Source organism: Colias croceus, chromosome 15, assembly GCF_905220415.1.
Source record: "Colias croceus chromosome 15, ilColCroc2.1".
Taxonomy (NCBI): domain Eukaryota; kingdom Metazoa; phylum Arthropoda; class Insecta; order Lepidoptera; family Pieridae; genus Colias; species Colias croceus.
In genome coordinates, this window is record NC_059551.1 from 2,781,042 (window position 1) to 2,806,637 (window position 25,596).

Genomic DNA, 25,596 nt, shown 5'->3' on the forward strand with positions numbered 1-25,596 from the left:
CCCTGTAGATGTAACCATTCGCTCACCTAGCATCATCGGGAAGATTCCAGAGCAATTCCCATCTCATGGAACTGCTTTCCGAAACGTAGTGGCGCCCGATAACTCTCGATCAAATCCAAAACCAAATGAAGATGCCAACGCGCAATTTAAAACTTGTAAAGTGAAAAATAAGGAAAAGTACTCTGTAAGCAAAGGATCAAGCTACTTCACAAGGGGATCAGAAGAAATCTGGTTGGTAAAGAAGAAGGACATAGAAGAGATTGAAGAGAGGGTTTTGGATTCATTCCGCCGCGCTGGCGGTAATCTTTGTATGCGAAGTGAATCTATGAGACCATCGTCTGATGGTGGACAAGTTTCCTTCACGCATGCGACTATGGGACGCAACAAGCGTCAAATGTACGCCAGAAGTGAGTCATTGGATCCGCAATGGGCCGGAAATCGGTCTCAAACTTTAAAGAGACAATCGTCAGTAGCTTGTACATGCGGACATGATAAAAAGACTCGATCGAAAAGCGCAGGATCGGATGCAGCAGCGAGACCTCGCTCGAAGTCACATGGAGATGATAATAATCAAAGCCACGTCCTAGATAAATATGAAACACTTGTGTAGTATCCATGTATGTAATTGTGATAGTCGTCAACGGACGACATTGGTATTTTATTATGTGTTGGTAATGCAATATGTAATGGGGAAGTGAATTTCTAGATTGGTGTAGTAATTGCAAATAACTATAGTATTTATGGCTATTTGTGTGAGATAAAATTTGCATATTTGATTTTAAAAGAGAAAAATGATAATGGAGACTACAATGAGTAGTAATTTTTTCCTAACAAGACCATTTTATTGTTCATGAATCATGAATAAATTGAAGAAAGTGTTAGGTCTGAGTTAGGGTTGCCAACTTTTTATACAAGAAATAAAGTATATTCAGGTCTATGAAGATTATTATACAGTATTTTAGCAAAACAAACAGTATTTATTTTTTATTTGATATTATGTTTGTGCACTGAGCAGTGTAGTGTGCGCCCTCTAAGTAAAAAAATTTTGTGAGCGTCTAAAATCTAAATGTAACACATAATAGTGTCTGCATTTTGATGCTGAAAACACTATTTTGTATACTTTTTTTTTTTGTTAAAAAGTAAAAAGTATAATTTAGTGAAAAACAGTAGAATACAGTTTAAAACAGTATAGTTGGCAACCCTTGTCTGAGTATTCACCAAATACTGCGCCGATATATTTAAGGACATAGTTACTGGTGTTGACAAGTATTGCATATGTTTTAAATAATGTTAGATTTGACTGAAATGTTATAAGATCATGAACATTTACTTGTTTGTGACTCCTTCCATTATTTTTACTAGCCATTGTTCATACCTGTCCCACCTGAGCACAATCTGAATGAATGGTGCTTTGCTTGTTGAAAATATGTCTTTAAAAATTTATTTTATTAGCGGTTGTGAAATCATGTTTCAGATTTTTATATATTTTAATTTATGTGGTGAGATTTACAAAGTGTTTAATGAATATTGCTGTATGAAGACATTGCTAGTCTGTGTTTATTTGAGATTTGTATTTGATTATTTAATTTATCTGACATAGAAATGTACAGTCAGATTTTATAGAAAACATTGTAGTGTATGTTGCATATATGTATACAAGTAATTTTTTTATACTAATAATTTTTCAGTTGACCTGCATAATTAGTGCCAATATTCACAAAACATACCCTTAGCTTCCATATAAGTATATTGTGTAACAGATAGGAATCCTAGTAGGTAGCAGGATGAAAAATAAATAGAAAGGAAAAGTAGCATTTTTAATTATTTATGCATTCCACAGTATTGGGTTGTTCTTGCAACTGCAATGGTTTGTTATAAATGGTAACAGGAGCAACGAATGTGTACCAAATTTATATGTAGATGTATGTAGTTAGAATTAAGTTCATTTAAGTACCTTCATTAATAAATAATGTATATGAAACAAATGCTACCTTATAATATTTCATTAAGTGAGAAAGTAATCGTCAAATTCAACGTAATTATCACAATTAACGCTGCATTCGGCACGTTTAACATTTTGTAATCAATTTAGAATGTAACCTCGAAAATTTTTGTATCAGTATTTAAAATATTTGTCAAAATATCTAAACATTTTCAAATAAAGAGTGTATAATCGTAATTATATAATGATGCCCTCATATGCATTCAGTAATACACCATTGTATGATGTTTTGTAGTATAGTAGTATACATATACGATCACGATTAGTGTTAAGAATGTAAAGTATAGATTAAGGAAATCAATAAAGCATGTTTTATATCATGTAGATTGTGTAAACGCATCTAATGGCCATGTGTTGGCGAGCTAATTATTTATTTGCAATTTTTTTTAATCTATATAAATGTTTTTAATTTTTTAATGTTTATAAGAATCGGATGACCGTTTGTCATTGTAATCGCTGAAATTTTTACGTTTCGTTATTTGCGTAATTGTTTTGTGGTTTTAAAAATAATGCGTATAGTATTATTATGCTTGTTATATATGTTTTGTAAATAGACACACAAGTGTTTATATAAAAGCCTGTATGTTGTGCTTTGCGTGGAGGCATTCATATTTTTAAAATGAACAAAACAATCTGTAAACCTAAAAGTGCTTTGTATCCCTGGACTAGCGTCATTTCTATTAAGAAAATATTTTATATCTTGTTTATTTGCTAATATAATAAAATTATCAAAAATAAATGACCAGCTGTTTTTATTTAACATACGCAGTATAAACCTATCTATATTTTATGTTAAAATGCAAAAAATGATAATTTCTACTAATTTCGTCCGTTCTAAAAAAATTAATAATGACGGATTGGTCTCCGCGCGCGCGCTACGACTAGATACCGCTCCACCTAAAAACAATAGCTCCGTGAGTGCGGCAACTCAGTTCTGTAGTGTGTGTAAGGCGATTTGTAAGGACGCTAGTGTGTGTGAAGAATTGTACTGCCAGCTACATAAATTTTACCCCATAAATGGGAAATGGGCTATCTTGGAAAGAAGTTTGAAAAATATTTTTATTTCATTTTGGCCTTGCCGGGAATCGAACCCATGAACATGTGACTCAAATCCACTTGCGATGCCACTATACTATCACAAAGGTTGTTTAAAAGTAAAAAAGCGGTAATAAAAAAAATAACATATATATATATATATATGATTCTGGAATCCGGATCTACATCTACGGATTAAAAAAACAGCCCATGTAAATGTAAATGTTCTTGGTAAAAAATAGCTTCCTAAATTGCTTACTGAAATCTGTAGATCAAATAATTTTTTAAAATCAATAGAATACATACAGTTTATACACATATCCACACTAATATTATAAATGCGAAAGTAACTCTGTCTGTCTGTTACTCAATCACGCCTTAACTACTGAACCAATTTGCATGAAATTTGGTATAGAGATATTTTGATACCCGAGAAAGGACATAGGATAGATTTTATCCCGGAAATCCCACGGGAACGAGAACTATGCGGGTTTTTCTTTGACTGCGCGAGCGATGTCGCGGGTGGAACGCTAGTACAAAATAAAACGACGTGTGGCACTCGGGGACTATTGCATGCTATGCCTTCAAGCCACACCTCCACCCGTCGGAGTGGGAAGCGTGAGGTTTTTTCGTTACGGAATTTCTCGATTCGGTCCCCGCGCTCACGGCCCGCGATAGAAGCTATGCAATAGCTTAAAAACCTTGACTTTGGATTTCCTTTTTTAACATTACTATCTACATAAGCTATATCTACGCTTTCTTATAGTTCGTAAAACCATAAAAAACAGTTGGAACAACATAATATATGCATTAAGAATTTATTCAATAATATCGGTATTAAAATACAAACAAACAAACAAAAATACTTTATTGTGCACCACAGAGAAAGGTACAAGTAGGTAAGGACGCAATACATCAGTTAATAAAAGAGCACAAAATATTAAGAATTGCTGCTGCTGCAGCTGTTGCAAATGCTAAACGAATTGAATTATTGTGGTTAGTGTGGATCTTGGTATGGATACATTAAATATACGTAACGTTTACCGGCGCTTGTCAGCACTGGTAACCCGCACAGGAAAATATATGAACACGCGCCGATAAGCCCTAAACGGTGCCAATAAGTTCCGACAAGTTTCAGCACGCGCTGGTCAGCGCTGGGCGCCACAGACATCAAAATAATATAATGTTTATATTTTGCTGGTAGGTGCCTTATAACATTGTCTTGGTCTGCTTCAACCTGCTTCCTTTGTGTAGAACGAACCAGCGATGGATGACAAGCGCCGGTAAGAGCTTTTAAGTTTCCAGCTTTTTTTCTGATTAAGGACTAAACTCTGATAGGCCTACTCTGTGCTCATTAATTATCTGTGTTAATTATTATTAGCGAATATTCAAAAAAGGCTCTTCAACGTCCCTTCAACTAATATTATATTAAATTTTTATTTATTATCTGGCAACATAATATTATCTACATTTCGCTTCAAAATCAAAGCAATAGATTAAAGACTATTGTGGCTACATGATTTTCTGTCGATTTTCTGGGATATCTGCAGTTTATGAATGTTAACATTGTCTATACTCAATACTCTGCAGTCTATTGTCTACTTACAATTTCATTTTCAAGTCGCTATGAAATTCGTTGTTTAATTTTGTAATTATTTAATTAATTTGTGTATAAAAAGTTGGTGTATATTACTGAAGTGTTATCTAGACTTAGAATTCTTAGTTAAAGAAAAGTTTCAGACCAGTAATATAGAGTTTTCAAACTATCATCATTTATTAAATCGAGGGAAAAGTTATTCAAAATATTGCAAAATGACTTCAGCTCTTTATTTAGAGCACTACCTTGATAGTCTTCAGCATTTACCGATAGAATTACAAAGAAACTTTAAATTAATGCGAGATCTTGACGATAGAGCTCACGGTTTAATGAGAACAATCGATCTTATGGCTGATGAATTATTACCAAACATTCCGAAGATGGACGAGGAAACGAAGAAAGAAAAAGTAAATACCATTCAAGGGCTTTTTAATAAAGCGAAAGAATACGGCGATGATAAAGTGCAGCTAGCAATTCAAACTTATGAGTTGGTAGATAAACACATACGGCGCCTTGACTCTGACCTCGCGCGATTTGAGTCCGAAATACAAGAGAAAGTAATGAGCTCTAGGGCAGCGCAACAAGCTGCTACAGAACAGGAAGTCACTCCAACAACAGTTAAGAAGGGAAGGAAGAAGAATAGAAGCAGTGAAAAGTCAGTTGCAACAACAGGAAAGAAAAAACGCGCAGGTGCGTCTAGCGAAGATGATGCTGTTGCTAGTGGTAGATCTGCGGCTAAAAAGAAGGCACAAAAGAAGGGCACTGCGGCAACTGTGAATCCGGCAAAAGAACCAGAAGAAAATGCTGATTTGGATTCAGTGGCTGGCATCACTCATCCTAGCGATGTGTTGGATATGCCCGTCGATCCCAATGAGCCAACATATTGCCTCTGCCATCAAGTGTCGTATGGTGAAATGATTGGTTGTGACAACCCAGACTGCCCAATAGAATGGTTCCACTTTGCCTGCGTAGACCTTAAGATTAAACCTAAAGGTAAATGGTACTGCCCTAAATGTACACAGGATAGGAAAAAGAAATGATCTACAGTAAAGCCTCCTGCTAAACCCCCAGGTAAAGCTCCAACTAAAGCAATGGCTGAAAAGACTGTTAATGTAAAAATTGAAATATAGTGATTTTATTAGATATTTATAGATTAAATATATGGTCCTTCACTATTAGTAAGTAAAGAGGTTAAATAATATAAATTTAACTTATTTTTTAGTATTATGTGATTCATAATAATATATAAATGTACATAAACTTTAAAATGTTAGAAAATATAATCAAATAATGATTAAAATATTGTTTACATGCCTACTACATTCAGTAAACATTTTTAGGTTACCAAAAGATATAAAATATGACTTGGACCTGTTACATTTATACTCAGATTTTTAAATTTGTTGCAATAGAAATTGAAGAAAATTTCATAAATGAACTACATCTACTGTACTTGCAATTTACAGAACTCTAAAGAAAAGATAATAATTGTTTTATTAAAAGCATAAAGATTACTCCATACTGCATTATTCAACTGTATTTGATTATTTTTTCTAGAATGGATTGATATACAGTTTATTAAAAAGCTTTCTACAAAATTGTTATGTACATTGTAAAACTATTAAATAAGACACATGTATGACGCTCCGAGGCAATCTTTAATGTAAGTAATATTACATACCTATTGTTATAAAACAGGCTGCCTATATTTAAGGACTAAGTAAGATCTATAAGTTATCATATAACTGGAAAGACTAATTTAATTAACATTGATTATGATAAGTAGCAATAAAACAGAATTTATATAAATTATGGAAATAAGCATAAATTATAACATTTATCCTTAAGATAATTGAAAAATAAATTAAATATATATATATATATATGTATTACAAGCAACACAACAATTCTGGTCTTGATTTCAATATTCAAATTAAAATTGTGTATCTTGTTAAATTAAATCAATATTGTAAATCGTCTTACTACAATGTGCTCAAAGTAGGTAAGTACATATTTGTATTTTCTATTTGGACACTTATTAAAATTGTGGGCAACACTGCAGTGCCATAAATATGTAAATTTTGAATTAAATTTAATCAAACTGCTGACGCTCAGATTAATATTGCCTTTTTGTGTGTCATTGGATTTACTGGAGAGATTTTAATGGACTATGTATAAGTATGAAAAACTTTGTTAATAAAGAATTGTTTTTGACAATACAAATTTAATATACTCAAATTACAATACCTAAATGACAATTTTCATTGATTTATTAACTATTTCAGACTGGAAAAAAATAAATATAATTGTTTTTTTGTGATACAATTTTTTTTTTATTTCAAATATTTTGTATTTTATTGTGTACTCAAATTATGCTTGGTCCATTTATATTTCTTTTGAAAACTGTGAAAAAGTTTATGTTATAAATTTGTATCCAAATAGTTGGAAAAAGAAATATGAACCCTTTATAATCATCATAGTCCATAGACATGTTTCAATCTTTATTTTATCTTAAATAATAAATCCAATACAACCTTTAACAATGTAACAAATGTTTTTTACTTGTTCTTTCACATTTTCTTTTCATTTCTGACACTACTAATATTGTACTTAGTTTAACTATGTAACATTTCAAACCAAAAATTGTATAAATTTCGGTTACATAATTCTGCATTACCAATTAACATGATTATTTCAGTTATTTGAAATCTTTATTGTTTTATAATTTCTAAGAATGTGTTGTTTTATTATTTGCATATAAATGAGGTTTATTTTTATATTTGTGTTTTATTAATGTACCTATTCATAAATAAAACCTTTCTCGCTTCACCTTTTGTCTAGTACAATAATCATTTTTGTATTATACAGGGTGTCCCACTATAAGTAGGGTAATTGCGCTGGTTTGCCGTCCAGCTTCTGTTTTCGTCCATTTGACTGACCTGCTACAATCACGTGCGTAAAACTTGAATACAAACCTACCTTCCCGCGCAAGTTTGCACTTTTTACGGTCCATAATGTTTAAGCAACAGTACTATCAACATGAAAATTTGATTTGACAAGAAGAGAGTTCAAAAAATTAACGTAAAAGTGGCCGCTTCGCATCCGTGCCTTGCAGATGTCATCGCGCGAGAGAAAAATTTGCCGGCGAGAAAAGTTCATGGTAAGCTAAATCACTGTTTTAGCTAGTTTACGTAATGTTTTTGGTACGTATGTTTATTTATAAGCATAATAAACGCAATTATAAGTGTTTATCATACTTTTTTATAATACTTTTCGAAATATTAAGTGGACGGATACTAGGTTACCAAATTCTCAAAATATTTGGTTTTCGTCCAAGTGGACGGAAACTCAAACAGCTACGTGAATATTTGTTAGGGTCATTTTACTTTATCGGACCTTTAAAATACTGAATAGTTTCTCCCGAAGTGATCTTTATTGCTATTAGTTTAGTTTTTTTGGTTTCCGTCCACTGCTATGTCAGTGCTGCCAAAATAAAAAAATATTTAAAGAAGTGGACGAAAACTAAATTAAGCTTTAAATGTTTTAGTTTTCGTCTATGAATGAGTATTGGAGTAGACAAAAATTAAATATAGCTATTCTTTTGCATTACTTTTCGTCTATTTTTACGTATTGAAAAGTTTTCTATTCAGTATCTTCCTTATAAATAATTGGTGAGGGCCAGAGTGTTGTAGGTACCTAATATTGTCATTCATTCAGTCATGGATCATTCTCCTTATGTGAAGTAGAGTCAATTATTCGTAGCATAAATGGGGGTAGGTCAGACATAATACACTGTATTTTTCTTGATTATCATTCACTTGAGTATCATCTTTTATTCTAGGTCTGTTTTGCCAATGCAGTATTTTTTTATTATACTTACTCAACGTATCCTCAGAAAGATCTTATTGTTTTTAGATGGCCTCGAAGGAGTCTAAGAAATCTAGAAAAAAAGACGCTGCGTACACTGAAGATTCTGTAGCTAAAACTTATTATTATGGCTGTGTGTGTATAGTACGTTTCATTTGATAAAGAAAGTATTAGAATGAAAATTTTTGTTGTTAGAATGAATATTTCTGTTTTTTGATGTTATTTCTTAGTCCTGTAATTATTACTTGTTTCATTTAAATTGTAAGGAACGCATTCCTTTCTTTATTACGAATGATTATACAGTCATCACTAACGTCTATAAGGACTGCCAAGTGCTACATAGATCTCAGTGATGACTAGTTATATTGATTATTATTAGTAAAACCACAAGTAAAACTAAACCTGTAAGGTAGTGAGAAATTGTAATGTTAATTAAATAAACGTATATATTTACCTGCTTTTTATATGATATATACCATGTACCATATATACCATGATTTTTAACTTAATAGTTGACCTACCCTCCTTTTTCTACACGGTGGTCGAAAACTAGCTTACACTAGGACGAAAACCAGTTTTTTTGGACGAAAACTAGCATTTACCCTACTTTTGCAGAAAACAATTTAAATAAAAAGATACATCAAAATGATTTATTTTCCCTTAATATTATCTTAAAGAAGACTATATAAGGACTTAAAAAAAATATTATATGTTTAAGGAAGGGTGCTCCAAAATATTTATTTCGTATCACAAAGTTGGCAACTCCTATAATTGGACGAAAACCAGCGCAATGACCCTATACTAAGCGCGAGGACGGTTGTAGTTTGGCATACACTGATCACGTAAAAAATAGTTTAACAACAAAATTAAGTCAAAAAATTCTATTTTTATTTCTAACCTAGCTCCTTGTTCCTTAGTCTTGAATCTTGATATTATTATCTTTAGATATTATGTAAATATTTATAACATATATTAGAAAGGCATATTTTAACTAATTAATTACAACATTCAACTCAATAATGACTGAACAGATTTAAATTACATTATTTTGATAGTAGAGATTCCAAACATCTTCGACTTCCTATGTGAGGCCAGACCAAAATTTAACTTCTTACTACTCTGTAAGTATTATGCATTGTTGTATAACGATTTAAATTAATTTTGTTAGCTAACGCATTTTCATCATCATATCATAGGATCTCGGTGATAAGACATAATGTAATATTTTCATATGATAAAATAAATAAAGATAAGTACCTAGGGGATGAAACATTATTGCGTAAGAAAATCATATTTGTTGAGTTCTTTCTATAGCTATAATCTGTGATATTATTATTTACTTACTAGCTGTGCACCGCGGTTTCACCCGCATTAATACCTATGGTCATTGAATTTGCTTGTTGGTCCTAACGTGATGATATATAGCCAGTATAGTCTATAACCTTCCTCGATAACTGGGCTATCTAACACCTATAGAAATTTGAAATCGGACAAGTAGTTCCTGAGATAAGCGCGTTCAAACAAACAAACAAAAAACTTTTCAGCTTTATAATATTAGTATAGATTACGCCCGTGTTTCATAATATTAATATACTTATAAGCCTAATATATAGTAGTTATGTAGTTAAAAATATAAATAAAAAAATTGAAATTGGTCCTGAAGTTTCTGAGATAAGCTCGTTTTGAAAACAATTAACAAATTCTACCTTAGCTTTACGCATTATTATACAGGTTTCATAATAATAAGAGAAGCTATAGGTATAATAAGGAAAATCAAGTGCCCTATAGCTATGCAATTATTGGCATTTTCGAACACAGCGATATACATTAATTCGTAATTATTTGGCAGCAAAAAGTGAGTTGGGGTCGACACTCGACAGTCGACTTAACTCGATTTGCAGCAAATCTCCCATGTTGCATCAGAAATGACGACCGTAATATAGACACTTGCATCAGGCTCACATTTGCGTAGTACATCTGAATTTAACTGTTCATATTCAACTTTATATGAACTTCTTTCAATTGCAATTTGTAGTAAATACCTAAGTAGATTTTATTTGAAAGATGTCTTGGTGTGAAATTATGATTCTATCCAAATATAGATTTCTAGCAGTTTTTAAAAATAAACAAACAGTTATTCTCACTTCAAAATGTAAAATATTATGCTTAATAGAGTATTATTTTCCTTACTACAGTAATTACACTCAATTTAACATAAACGATAAATTTCGAGCGCCTTATTTAATAAATTAGCAAGTTTTAGTATTACTTAACATGCCTGCTATTTGCTATAGATGGCGTTGTAGTCATAACTATCAATTATTTATTATCTAATGTTTCTAGTTGGATAAGACTTAGCTGGTTAACTATGGAGAAGTAAAAGGTACACTAAATAAGTCCGTTAATTCTTAAAACAACACATTTCAAAGATAAGAAACAAAATAATTTTTCTCCTCCAATATCATAACAATATATATAACAATCATAAGTCATAACAATATATATTTTCTTATAGGCTGGGGTTTATGGAGTACTTGTAGGCTGTAATTACCTACCAAATTCTTGGCACTTTCTCTGATCTCTCTCGTTTTGTCAGACATAAAACAATAAAATATCATTAGATTAAGGGGGCATTCTTTTACTCTGACGGAACTGTAGTGTGCGGTAGGTTACGCACTTTCGTAAACATTATTTTTATATATCTTTAATTTACTTTTTAGATTATAATAGCCCTGATGTGTAGGGGTGTGTGGGCAGCAGCATTATTCAGTATGCATCTGTTTTAAATTTGAATTATTGCTTTTCTTAACGTCTTCTATGTCCTGCTAGGTCCAACTGATTTTTTAAGCATTACAGGAATCAAACCCAGCTCATAAGTTCCACGTTCACGCACTAAGCACTGGACCAATTTAGTAAAATTCGCAAAAAAAATACACATTGTATAATATTGTATCAGGAGTGAGGAAACTTTAATTATATGTAATTAATAAATAATACCTAATCAGAAGTTAAAGGAGGAAATATAATACATAGTTCATTTACCTAAACTAAATTATTAATGTAATATCGATTATTGAGTCGTTTAATGTAATACATATTGTAAATGATCTCGATGTGCTAAGTAGGGGTTGTACTACTGAGTACGCAGCATCATTGCAGTTATCTGGGGACCGTGCGCGGGAAAAGTTGACCGTCGCTTTTGCACAGATTAAACATAATTACAATGACAACCCTTTTACGAAGAATGTGGAAAAATAATTCGAAGCACAAAAGTAAGTATTTCTCTCAATTTAGTATTTCAGTTTTCAGGAAATGATCATTTTCCTTCTTGTTAGTAATTAAGCTATTATTTAAACGGAAGAATATATAATTAAACCATAGATTAATGGTTAACATTTTTTTATTAGTTAGTTTATCTAAAAAATAACGTTATAAAATTTAAGATAATTTTATATCATAAATTAATTTAAGACTCTACATTAAGTTTTTTTAAATAAATCAGGACATTTCGCTCTGCTTTTGCAGTTCACGGTAATATTTTCTTCGCGCCATATAAGATTTTATTAAGGCTTTACAACACGGGCAGTTTTCACTCTAATTACTTAGGAATTAGATCTCACTAAGCACCACGCCTTACACTCATTCTTGTGAAAAGAAAAAACCCGTCATGTCTGTATCCGTATACATGTTAACAGTGTCTACAATATTAAAATAAGAATAATATAGTAATCTAGTATTAGAAAGTGGCCATTATAAAAAGTGGTTATAGTTTAACTTAATTTTTTGCTTGCTTGACTATCATAAAACATTTCGTTATCGATTCTTTTGAATTAAACAATTTTCGCTATGAATGTAGTTGTAAAAGCACGAATAATTTATTACCAATAATATTTATAAGAAAAAACTTATTTTTGGGCTTAGTTCATTCCTTTTGATTAAGATCTTGGATGTAGATTGATTCGCGAAATAAAATTGTGGGAAAATTTCATGACGTTTTCGATGTAGGAACTCCGGGTAATTAATTCAGTGGTGAGGAGTGTAGGAAATACTTACAGGAAAATATAAGCAGGATAATAATTCATGTTGTTAATTAATAATATGCTATAAATATTAAAAAAATATAATAAATACATTTCACGAACCTAGTTATTAATTCATCATTGGAAATCATTACATAACACGAAATGGCCTACTCGGTAATTTTCTACGAATAAAGTGCGACATTACTGTAGCTTTCAAGAACTAATTTTCATAATTGCTTCAAATTCCTATAGTTTCGAGCAATAGAAATGTTATTTTGCATATTAAATTATACAGCCTTTACGTGTTTATGTTATATTGCTTCCAGTATCATTTAAATTCTACGCTATAGTCTTAACTAGATATTCTACAGAATATTTAAGATCTAACGTTGATAAAGAACTTTTTTATTTGTACCTACATAAGAGAGGAGATAAATACATAAATAGAAAAATTTTAAAGGATTTTCGTTATGATTTGTTGATTTTGAACGACTAACGATTTTTATTAAACATTCGAGAAGAAACTATTTTTTATTTTTTTGCCCTGGTAGATTAACGTTGTTTGGATCGTCTAGTGAACAATAAATACTTTTTTGGATCTTACGAGCCACATTTCTTACTAGGTGTGTCTTAAAAGTTGATTAGTGATTAAAAAATTATACTTAATCCATCGTATAAATTTCAACGATTTCTATCGCAACTAACGTTTTGCTAGCTCATTCATAAAATCTATATCATGAAGTAACAACATCTGTTTTCTTGCAACAAACACAATATATTACATTACAGTAAAAGTTCAGAAGTCAAGTATTACATGCGGAAAAAATACAACGTAATTAATAATTATTAATAATGTCATTATCCGTTTATCGTAAGGTGTATGAACGTTACAGTTAGCTTCATCCAGTGATTTATTGACTTCAGTTCGATGACCATAAGATTAAAGGGATTGCGTAAACTGCAATTGTTTACGTATCCGCATAACGTAGGTATTATTAAGATCTAGAATCTAGATCGTCATATAGATGATAGCCTATGTGTTTCGCGACCTTTAGGCGACTATAGAAAAATATTTTGATTTGTGAATGTTAAACTAAAGTTGCATATTCCGTATGACTCTGTAATTCGCTGTGAATCTTCTTTTTGATTAATTCTGATGTGATTGTGAGAGTAGTGATAAATTTATGTAATAGCCATTGTTGCTAATAACTAACTGCATCGTAGATTTTCAAATAAATTCATCCATGGCTGGAGTAAGCTAGCTTAGATTAAATTTTACTTCAATAGAAAATAAGTTAAAATTTTCTCGAAAATCGCAAATTGCGTATTAAACAATGTTCATAGGCATGTACCTAGTGCATTCAGCATCGCGTTATGATAATGTAATCGAAATAGACGCACCGACAAAAAAACACGCGATAAAATAGTAAATACGCGTTTATAAACTGAACTAAATCAGAGTTATCGCTAGACGGGTTTGAGGCGGTGAAGCTTGCGCCTAATATATGACCTATGGCCTATTTATGCTATCATTCGGTCTGACCTAGATATGTTCGATAAACGCGAAAATATTATTCAAAAGAACATAACTATGTAAATACGCATTAAAATAGATTTCGATCTATTAAATGACTACACAGGAAATAAGATTTGCCAATTTTATTAGGTGCAACTGACAAAAAGTTACCTATTAGGAAGAAAAAGCTAAAATCGAAATGCTTCCTAAATGAGATGTCTCCTTGGGGTGATTATTTTATTTAAATCGTAATTTTCTTATTAAGGTAAACGCAGGTATTAACGACCCCTCTAAGGCAATTTCAAAATCAACCATATTTTTTAAGTATACTGGTTCTTCTAAAGATTTATAATTTCATTTTATATGCTAGTGTTATGTATAAAAAATGTATTTATTGAAGCAAATACATTCTAATAAAGGATTATCTTGTAAAAAATAATTTACAATGTGACTTAGTCGATTGTTGCTATTACCGACCCATAAAAACGGCTGTGACGCTATTAACGATTTTTATGCAGCTATTCCCGATCGTATGTGAGAGGAAGCCTTTTTCCAGCAATGGAATGTATAGAAGCTAGTGATGATGATGATTACCGATCTTAATAAAATGAAATAAAAATGCAAATATATTCGTATTTTTTAATTGTAGTTATTTTTAATAAAACAAATGAGTACTTTTTAGTAATGAACTAAATAATTATAAACTTTTAAATTAATCAACATAATACTATTAATATATGTACATATATTAAATTAAGGATTTCAAACTCTAGGATATTTCGTTATGCTATTTGATTGATTGCTTCGGCGAGTTGTGTTTTACTGAATACTTTTCGCCGCTTTCGTGGCTCCATATTTCTGGAAAAAATATACCTAATTATATGGTTTATGTTAATTTAACCTAAAAACCTAAAAATATATTTTTTTTTAATTTTTTAAATTTAACCTAAAAATATAATTTTTAATAGGCACCTATTATGTCATAAAAGTAATAAAAATATATTTGCACGCTCAATTACGAGCAGAATGTTTAAGGATCAATATTATCTGTATATACAAACATCTTTATTCTACATTCTGCAAATAAAGCAATTTGAATTTGAATTTGTAGATGAGAAACTAAACAATCTATATTCGATCGGTAATAGCTTCCTATAGTTGCTATTGCCGACCCACATGGGTCGGTATTAAAGTATGTAAGTATAAACCTAAATTGTATTACCGACCCATAAAAAAATGGTTATTTTAATTCATTTGATCATCAGACTATAAAATAGATTATAATTGATTAATGTCATACAAAATATGAACAAATACATATTGTTTAAACAAAAAAAAAACAATGATTTACTTCTGTAACTATTCGATAGGGATCCTCGAAAATATCATAACTTTGTATAAATTGACAACGCTAAAAGACACAACACTAGACAAAAAAGTTTAGCCGCTAATAGATTTTTATGAAGACTCATAGCTTAGATTTAAACTGGTCCATAAAACCACTTGTGTTAGTGTGATATAATAACATAAAAGAAAATAAAACAAAAAGTTACGTTGCTGCCATTGCCGACTTACGGGTCGTTGATACCTGCCGCGGCTTAAACTGGTGAAGCTAACACCGTCCCATTTTAATTTTAAGTTTTATCGTTTCAAATTACTTTTTATTAATAAAATGTTGTAAGAAATGAAAAGTTGACACTTAAATGCATTGACATTTAGTAATATAAATTAAAGTATAGATGTCATTTGTTTGTAAATGTCTTAAAAAGATACTCACAGTACTTACCCGAAGGAACAACGGAACAGTACGACACGTCCTGCTTCCACGCTACCCCGCAGCAACTTACGCATTTTAACTCTTTTTTGCTCAGTTACTCACTCTAACGTTAAAGTATACGATGCTCAAGTAATACATTCGTGTATAACTTTGCCTACCTATAGCTAGAATAGTTCTGGAAACGTTTAAATTTCGAATTACTTTTATAGGTCGGTAATACCTTCAGATTTTCGATGGGTCGTTGATAGCTGCGTTTACCCTAAATGCATACAGGCCAATTCGACTATTTTCTTCCAAGAAAGTTTATATTATTTAATCGAATTAAGTTTACATTTGACACATAGAGAAAAATATATCATGAAAAATTCTCTACATCGCGAAGAAGGTACCTTAGCTTATACCAAATTACCAACTGTAGTCTGTAAGGATATTGCATTACATAATATTGGATACCTATTCATTAAAAAATAATTACAATCTATTAAAAATTAAATACATAATCCTTACTAATATTATAAATGCGAAAGAAACTCTGTCTGTGTGTCTGTTACTCAATCACGCCTAAACTACTGAACCAATTTGCATGAAATTTGGTATGGAGATATTTTGATACCCGAGAAAGGACATAGGCTACCTTTTATTGCGAAATATGTACCACGGGCGAAGCCGGGGCGGATAACTATAGTATATAATATATACTAATATGCTAATATTTACATGTAAAGCTATGAGGTAGAAAGCTGTTCTCTTATCGGCTATGAGTCTACAATTATTATAATCGATATTAATCTTGCGTAGATTTTACGAAACCCCCTGAGTTATTGCAAGCCTATAATGAGAGTGGAGAAAATTACCTTAGCTATTGATTGGCTGATTTGGTTTTCAGGGATAAAAATTAATATCATGACATTTTTGATACAGCTGAAGGTATGTTTGTGGATAATAGCATCAATTTTGTAAAAAAAAAAGAAATTGTTAGGTGTCATGATTATAGGGGTTGTATAAAATCATATTAAACGAACATTAAAACTACTAAAAGAAGCTCCCAAACCTATATTTCGTAATGGAAAAGTTAGATATTTTAATTAAGTATAGAGAAGCTAGAGTTTGTTGAGGCCATAGCTTGTAGGTAGAGTTAGGCGCTTAGTAGGTGGCTCTACGTGAGGTCTGTTATCTTTTCTAGACTGCGATATGCCTTAAAGCCCTATATATACGTCACAAAAGATATAATCATATCCTTTTCAATTAAGTTTTAATTGATGCTCCAGTTCGTTACCATTTCACGCTATAACAAAATTCGGTACGGAGATAGATAACGCCGTAATGCCAACTAAAATCTGGATTAGTATAGCTATTTTGTACCGCATAATATAACGCGAGTGAATCCGCGCTCCAGTTCTAATAGTACGTAATATTATAAATGCGAAAGTTTGTGAGGATGCATGTATGTGTATGTATGTTTGTTACTCTTTCACGAAAATACTACTGAACCGATTACAATGAAACTTAGCACACATATAGAGGGTAACTTGGATAAACATATAGGATAGGTTTTATCCCGGAAATTTTACGGGAACGGGAACTATACGGGCTTTTCTTTAAAACGCGGGCGAAGCCGCGGGCGGAAAGCTAGCGTAGTATAATTATAAATTACGGGAAATTAAACGGCAATAAATAATAAGATAATCACAGCAGTGGAAACAGCAGCTGCATGATTAACTTATCGTCTGGCGACTGATGTGATGCGCTTTCTACGTAGTTTGATATCATTTATTGCGTATTTCCCATTTGTCTCCCAACGATTGACCCATATCGGAATGGTATAATTGTTTTGAGATAATGATAGTATTGTCTGGATAAATTGCAGGAAGTTTTAAAGCAATATTTCAGTATGGGTACCTACATACTACATACCTATGTTGCAGTCTTAAATTAAGTTTTAAAAGATTATCAAACCCTAATCATATAAACCCTGAGTTTAAGCAAAGTCTTGCAATCTAGAATCTAATAAAATTTATCTGCCTTACACTTCCTTACTCCCCACAGCTCTGATTTGGAATGAAAATAGTAAAAAATCATGGTTCAAACCAGGGCATCAAAGGATGTTTTTTAAACTAGATCTCGACGATTACCTACTACAACAATCGAAAGGTAGTGGAAGTTCGAAGTTGCCGTATAGCCTTTTATTACCTGTAAAAGTTTTATAGAACTTATTTTCTATACAATGGACCTATGTGATATTTTTTCAGAATTATGTGAAGAATGGGCGCTAGCTGAGTGCGAAGGGGATGGGTGGTGGCGAGACGCATCCAACGGAAAGGGACAGATAGACGTGAGATACGCTGGCGTCGCGCCCGTGGAACGCGCCGCCTCCGCGCCCGCTACCGCGCTCGCTGTTCGCTCCGCTTTGCATACTGCTAAGAGTATGTATTTTTATGTTTTTAATCACCAACATTTTTTAAATCTATATTTTTTTCCAAGAGCAATAGGTAATTAGGAAGATGCTATTTCTTTATTACTGAGTGATAGAGATATTATGCTCTATCTTATTTATGTTTTTAAATCGGGTCAACCAGGGTAGAGCCAGGCAAACGACTAGTTAATAATATACTTAGACATAAATTCGCGTATAGATAGGTCATAAAATAATACTACTTTGCGTTTCATAATTATATAAGTATGTGTTCTAATACCTAATGAATTATTTTCTTTCAGCTGCAAACAAAAAGCTCCAGAAAGTAAATCTGGACATCAGTTCCAAAGGAATCATTGTGTCTGACGCTGATACACAGGAAAATGTTCTGAGTGTGTCAATTTATAGGTAATTTATTTAGTTATTCGGGAATATAAGCTACTTCTGTAAAAGCCAAGTATTAATATAATCCACAGGATTTTCCCTGAACGATTAACGAACATACATCCTCAAGAACTTTCGCATTTATCAGCAGGTTTATTTAGCAGGTGAGAATGTTATTATTCTATAATTAAGATCATGAATCATTTTTCAGGATTTCCTATTGCTCAGCTGATGCCGCGAACGCTCGAGTGTTCGCAGTTGTCGAAGGGAAAACCGCGGGAGGTGCGAGCGAGACGCACGTAGTGCACGTGTTTGTGTGCGCGAGACGGAAACAGGCGAGAGCGCTTGCTCTCTCCCTTGCACATGCTTTTAATGACGCTTATCAGGTAAGGTTTTTCAGGTTTTCTGTAATTTTCTTACAACGTTTACAAACATCATTGGGGATAATTAACCGACTTCAAAAAGAAGGAGGAGGTTATCAATTCGGCCGGTATGTTTTTTTTATTTTTTATTTTATGTATGTACACTGATTACTCCAAGGTTTCTGAACCGATTTACGTGATTCTTGTTTTGTTCGATGCGGGATGTTGTCGAATTGGTCCCATAAAAATTTTATTCGGATAGGCCCAGTAGTTTTTATTTTATGAGCATTTTTATCTGTAGGTATTTGTAAATTTTGCAAGTGCAAGTTTGAAGTCGGTTGTTTTTAACGCAGTTATTTTACAATTTGTATACCTATCAAATATAACATCGCATGGCGTGTAGTTTTTAAACTTATTATCATAACACGCCTGTAAGTATGTAATTGCAAATTTATTTTTTATGAAAATTGTTGAAATTTTTCACTTGGTAAGCGATTCTAAACGGTATATTAATTGTTCTGTATATTTGCGGTGCATTTTTTACACTATAAATGCTCCTTGCAGTTTTTATTTTCCTTAGAAATCACAAAGAAAAATATACTTAAAAATAATTTCATTTAGGCATGGCAAGCAACTGAGGCAACTTCACTGCAATCCGGTGGAAGGCGTAGAGTGACTCCATGGGTAAGTTTCATAAAGCTAAATTCACTTTTCTTCCTGAAGTTACCTAAAATGATAGAGAAGAAGAAGAAAAATTTGCTCCAAAGACGTACCTCTATATTTTGGAGAGCCTTCTTACACTAAAAAAAAAGCTTGGTTACATTTAATTTCATAAGTTCGTCTTTTATCTTTTACTAGGTGCGCTCCGCGGTTTCACCCCCGTGGCTCCTGTTGGTCTTATAATATATAGCATATAGCCTTCCTCGATGATTGAAAGAAATTTTCAAATCGGACAAACAAACAAACTCTATAATATTAGTTTAGATTATGTAATAAGCAAGTAGTTACGCAAGTTGCTTAGTTCCATATTTTTTACTCTAGAAAAACACCATGCCCATCCAAAAATATTTATTTATCTAAATCGTTTTATTTTACAGGCTAATTTCTCGAGCGAATCAGATGATGACACAGACACTGAGCAATGGCAGTCTCCAGAGCCGCTTGTTACTTTTTAATTTAACTATAGATATTTGTAAAAACTGTGCCAATTTTGAAAATAATTATAACGAGCCATGATTAGTACCTAATTAAAAAAAATGTCGTTATAATTTACTTTTCTTTAAAATTTGTTTATTTTTGTTATGTATTGTAATTTTACAAAAATAAACAAATAATAAACGTAGGTGATACGCGTAGGTATTATTTTTTGATCTACATAATATAGGTAGGTATTTTTGGAAAAATGTAAAAAAGGAAAAAGTTAGGGTAACCATAAGTTAGTATCTATAATATTATGTAAATGAATAATTCGGGGAATAATTATTTACTCATTACATATTTATAATTTGTAAGGTTTCAGAGATTAAGCCATATTATGTTATAATAATAAATATAATATAAATGATTATAGTTTTTAAACTTAGCGTTATTTTTTTTAATAGAGCGATCTCTAGGTTCTAATTAAACGTATAAGTGTTTGTTAAGTTTTTATGTAAATAATAAAATAATTATAATATGTACCTGCACCCCTTATTATTAAACCCGTTCATAATCCTCTTATTAAATACAAATGTTGCTAGTTCGGGCATGTTTCAGTTCGTAGCAGATATGAAGTAGTACAGTATGAAAAAGTGTAAAATTAATTACAGTTTTCATAATTTGCCACATACATGTAAAAAAATCAAGATTACTGACGTTCAAACTACTGTTCTTATAGGAAGATAATGTTTAACATATTTTTTAACGCTTCCTTAAAGTTTAAACATTAGAAATTTCACATAACGCGTCTTCTCATCTCTTTTAATAAAACAACCGGTCAAATGATACTCTTTATTAGCTTATTTTAGTCAGTACATGGTTATTTGAAACGGCATTCTTGGAACAGCTTCAAGCGTCGCAGACCTAGAGGTGTGAGGTATAGAGGTTCAGAGCACGCCCTCCCTCCGTGGTGGTTGATCATCATGTAATCGTAGCAATCAGTCACACCGTCTCCATTGCAATCCTGTCAAATAAAATAAATAAACAATAACATAAACCTATGACCAAATAACGTAATTATTCTAAGATAAGTTAAGAATAGATTCTGCAGATCTAAACGCGGTTTAGTTTGGTTCATATCAAATGTTCGAATATAGCTTATTTTAAAAATTTAAATTAATACGCTATTTAAAAGCTTGGAGCTTGCTTTTTAAATATTTTATATTTAAACGCCCTTTTAAAAACCTATGTCACTCTAGCCTTATAGATTATAGACAAAAAAAATCACATCATAAAATCGTTTGTTGCGACGTGAAAGAAAGACAGGTTTACTTTCGCATTTATGAAGAAAAATTGAAAAGAGAGCTTTGCAATAACTGTGTATGGTAGATGATTTTTACTATGTGTAGAGTAATTTATTGTTAAGTAGTTTTTTCCATTGGTAACTTCCAACATAGTAGGTATAAGTTCTCTTTATAATATGCTTCTAATAGCTATAGCGTTACAAACACAGTCATCTCCAGTTTGTACTTATACAATAACAAGTTTTTATATAGAAATAAATCACGTATTGATTTTTTTTCGATCAATCGATTTAATAAACTGGCTTTAATAGTACCTACATAGCCAATAGCTATCGTAGTTGATGACGATATCTCTTTAAAATAGTTATAGATGTACAATAAAAAAACTAGTAATAATAAACTGTGTACTTAATATTTTAGTGGTAAAATAAATATAAACTGACCGTTCCAAATTTGGCCATGTAGCTTTGAACAATTGTCACGGAGCAATGGTAGTCCCTGGCGCAGTCCTCGTAGGCTGTAGAAGAAGTTGTATTAAAAATAAACTACAATTCAAAAATAAACTCTAGAGCTATACAGTATATTGTATCACTAATATATTTATAAATTGTCTTTATTATTTTCGAACGCCTATCATTTTAAAATTAATAAGTCACAGGAAGGTTTATTTCTATGTACCTATAACTTTTTAACTTTTTCATATGAACAATAATATGTCAGGTTTTTTAGTTATAAGTATACAAATCCTTGGTTGAAGATTTGTATACTTCATGATATAAACAGTTATGTTGGTCTGTTTGTTTTTCTCAGTAAAAAAATTACTCTATATAGAAATCACGTCGCTGTTTTCTGTGTCGTCTCTACAAAAAATTGTTTTCTTAGCATTAAAATTTAGGCCCTTACTCCAGCTTGTTCATGTCCTTACCTTCCTTCCTATCAGGATTGTCATCAGGTAACGTAGGTTTCCCAGCATCCACCCAGTATACTCTGGATATATAGAAAGGACCACAATAACCCCCAGAGCAAGTATGGGCGAGATCGCAACCAGCTACGTGACATAGGCATCGAATACAGGACTCATTGAGGTTTGTCACGTAAATACCTGGATATGTTAAAAAAAAACAGTAAATGAACCATTTTCATTATTAAGTAGCGTGAATGGTAGACGATAACATACGTCGTAGCATGAATGGATGCTTTAGGGATTACAAAATTTAAAATTTTAATGATGGTGCATTATTATTTTTACAAAGGTAACAGTAATAACATATACTTTAGTGGTACAATGGAAAAATTATCAATTAAATCTAAAGTTGAAGGTCTCTGCAATCTCTTTACTATTATTTATATGTAATTCCTTTGTTTTGTCGGAATATCAATGCATATCAAAAACAACGAGTGAGAAATAAATAATTTATTATAATTCATTTAAACAGACGTTTTGTTTACGTTGGTCTCAAGTTGGGTACTCTTTAACTGGTTTAATAAAAATATTTTAAACCTTTTAAGTAATGTTATTTTTTCCTTGTTACGTGACTAACTGCAGTTCGCTGACATTTATAAATAATATGTATTATATCTGAATTCTACCTTTGGCCGAATGATTTAGGGACTGAATTTAATATACATATCTAAAAATTTACTCACCAAAAACAACACTGTGACATAGAGTCAAAAATATTACTAACACTGGCACTTGTAAATGCATTTTGTAATTATATATTTAATAATTATATAATAAAGCACGATACACACACACACTCTGACGACTACATAGTAATTGAAAATTGACCGCAGATTTCATTGAAAGCTGATGACATAATGAGATGTTCCCAAACCGCGTAACAAAAACAACAATTACTATGGTTCTTGGAAGATGTAAAAAATGTAAGTAAAAACTGTTCAGTAACGCCCTATTGTAGTTTGGCGATCGATCAATACTGAATTATATTAGACAAGTGAATATAATAAATAAAGAACAAGAACGAATGCACGCGTTTGTTTCTAAGAATAATTTATTGAAGGTGATTACAATCGAATTGTAACATCCGTGTGATAAAGGATCTCATTACCAAAGGTCGTTAAGATGACGGATTAAAAATGACGACAAATACTGCACTTATTAGCATTTGTTTCTGAAGAGTTAAAGTTCATTGTAGATATTATGTAAATTTATTTCATACTAGGTTTCCGCCCGCGGCTTCGCCCGCGCAGTCAAAAAAATCCGCATAGTTCCCGTTCCCGTGGGATTTCCTGGATTGCGTCATTTTCCCGGGATAAAAAGTAGCCTATGTCCTTTCTCGTGTATCAAAATATCTCTATAATAAATTTCATGCAAATTAGTTCAGTAGTTAAGGCGTGATTGAGTAACAGACAGACAGACAGAGTTACTTTCGCATTTATAATATTAAGTATGGATAGTATGGATTACGATGATTGATTCGAGTCTTGATTATAAAGAAGACAGTTAAAGGGCGATAAAATGCGCTCTATATCTAATAGGTACTAAAGGCAATTTTTTAGTTTTTTTTCTTCTCTTCTTATCTTAACATATTACTGTGTTGCTTTTAAAATTTCGTTATTTATGATGAAAAAGACATTTTTTGTTGTACATACAATATATAGTTCAGGATACATCGCCCATTTTTGCAAGTGACTACTATCAAGCTGATTTTCCGTTTGTAGCTTTATTTTGATGAGATACCGAATAATTTCGTGTACGAAACTCTCGATTGTGGTAGCTAACAGAGATAACAAGGATAAAATTTTTTGATTTGATGGTTCTCAAATATTTATTACGCAATTTGTAGGACAATATGTCTGTTGAATTATATAAACATTAACTAAGTGAAAACAAAAAAATCAGCTTGTTAGTAATCATTCATGATGACCTCGTTATCGATACACTTTGGAAAGGGGGACTCTTTGAACAAACCATAGATTTTGTAGGGCAAATATTTTTTCGAATAATTTAAGTAATTATCTTGAGATTGAACAAAAAATAAAAATTCAGTTAGTAATAAATATTTGAGAACCATCAAATCAAAAATTTTTATCCTTGTTATCTCTGTTAGCTACCACAATCGAGACTTTCGTACACGAAATTATTGGGCGTCTCATCAAAATAAAGCTACAAACGGAAAATTAGCTTGATAGTAGTCACTTGCAAAAATGGTCGATGTATCCTGAACTAATACTCCTACATAAATACCTCTCATGATAATGGTCAAACATGGTCGTTTGCGCAGATAATGTAATTAGTTCATACTATTAATCTTACCAAAAAAAATATAGAGTCAATTGGTTTGTCTATCTACGTAATCTGCACTTCATAGTACAATACAAAATCGTTGTTGCTGTCCGTCCATATTAGGTATGATTAGATCTTTGAAAATAAGCAACTATTGATGGAGTTTTGAAGTGAAACTTCTTTATCGGGGTTGGAAAAAATTTTAGTGTTACATTTTTCCGTTACGCGTGACATTTTTCCGTTACGCGCCATCTTTTTCATATCGCTACTACGCGTGATTCGACTTATTTATGTAAAGTTGCATATAGTAAATTATTTTTTGTAAAATAAGGTCATAAAGAAGTTTCACTTCTTACGTGTGTAGTGTGTACACTAGTACACGCACAAATTTTTTGAAGTGAAACTTCATTATCGGGGTTGGAAAAAAATTTAGTGTAACATATTTTCGTTATGCGTGACATTTTTCAGTTACGCGCCATCTTTTTCTTATCCCTACCACCCGTGATTCAACGTATTTCTGTAAAGTTGCATAATACTTATAGTAAATTATTTTTTGAAAAATAAAGTCATAAAGAAGTTTCACTTCTTACGTGTGTACCTACACTAGTACACGCACACATTTTTTTTTTAATAGAAAGAGTTTACCAGGTAGGTTTTAGTATATTATGTACTAGCTTTCCAGCCGCGGCTTCGCCCGCGCTGTCAAAGAAAAACCCGCATAGTTCCCGTGGGATTTCCGGGATAAAACCTATCCTATTTCCCGGGGTAAAATATAGCCTATGTCCTTTCTCGGGTATCATCAATTTATTTTCATCAAAATATCTCTATACCAAAAAATTTCATCAAAATATCTCTATACCAAATTTCATGCAAATTGGTGGCGTGATTGAGTAACAGACAGACAGACAGAGTTACTTTCGCATTTATAAT

The 25,596-nt window shown here is 31.7% G+C and overlaps 3 protein-coding genes across 3 annotated transcripts; 2 read left to right on the forward strand and 1 right to left on the reverse strand.

Moving 5' to 3' along the window:
- Positions 1-4,642: 4,642 nt before the first annotated feature.
- On the forward strand, positions 4,643-7,411 carry LOC123697759 (inhibitor of growth protein 5). Its single transcript, XM_045644297.1, has one exon. It carries the CDS (start codon positions 4,850-4,852, stop codon positions 5,672-5,674), a length of 825 nt encoding a protein of 274 aa, XP_045500253.1. The 5' UTR covers positions 4,643-4,849; the 3' UTR covers positions 5,675-7,411.
- A 4,207-nt stretch (positions 7,412-11,618) lies between these two features.
- On the forward strand, positions 11,619-20,217 carry LOC123697760 (low density lipoprotein receptor adapter protein 1-like). Its single transcript, XM_045644298.1, has 6 exons — positions 11,619-11,773; positions 18,066-18,239; positions 18,532-18,637; positions 18,825-18,999; positions 19,597-19,659; positions 20,073-20,217. The coding sequence occupies exons 1-6, from the start codon at positions 11,725-11,727 to the stop codon at positions 20,148-20,150; spliced, it is 645 nt and encodes a 214-aa protein (XP_045500254.1). The 5' UTR covers positions 11,619-11,724; the 3' UTR covers positions 20,151-20,217.
- A 733-nt stretch (positions 20,218-20,950) lies between these two features.
- LOC123697762 (lysozyme 1-like) lies at positions 20,951-23,617 on the reverse strand. Its single transcript, XM_045644300.1, has 4 exons — positions 23,064-23,617; positions 22,342-22,518; positions 21,860-21,933; positions 20,951-21,136 (listed from the first exon to the last, which is right to left on the reverse strand). Exons 1-4 carry the CDS (start codon positions 23,122-23,124, stop codon positions 20,993-20,995), a joined length of 456 nt encoding a protein of 151 aa, XP_045500256.1. The 5' UTR covers positions 23,125-23,617; the 3' UTR covers positions 20,951-20,992.
- Positions 23,618-25,596: the final 1,979 nt, after the last annotated feature.

Coding starts and splice junctions, on each gene's coding strand:
- LOC123697759 (XM_045644297.1), top strand. CDS start 4,850: ATGACTTCAGCTCTTTATTTAGAGCACTACCTTGATAGTCTTCAGCAT.
- LOC123697760 (XM_045644298.1), top strand. CDS start 11,725: ATGACAACCCTTTTACGAAGAATGTGGAAAAATAATTCGAAGCACAAA. Junction 11,774..18,065: donor AAATAATTCGAAGCACAAAA/GTAAGTATTTCT, acceptor ATATTTTTTCAG/AATTATGTGAAGAATGGGCG. Junction 19,000..19,596: donor CTTTTAATGACGCTTATCAG/GTAAGGTTTTTC, acceptor AATTTCATTTAG/GCATGGCAAGCAACTGAGGC.
- LOC123697762 (XM_045644300.1), bottom strand. CDS start 23,124: ATGCATTTACAAGTGCCAGTGTTAGTAATATTTTTGACTCTATGTCAC. Junction 21,934..22,341: donor CAATCCTGATAGGAAGGAAG/GTAAGGACATGA, acceptor CTTCTTCTACAG/CCTACGAGGACTGCGCCAGG. Junction 21,137..21,859: donor ACATGGCCAAATTTGGAACG/GTCAGTTTATAT, acceptor TTTATTTGACAG/GATTGCAATGGAGACGGTGT.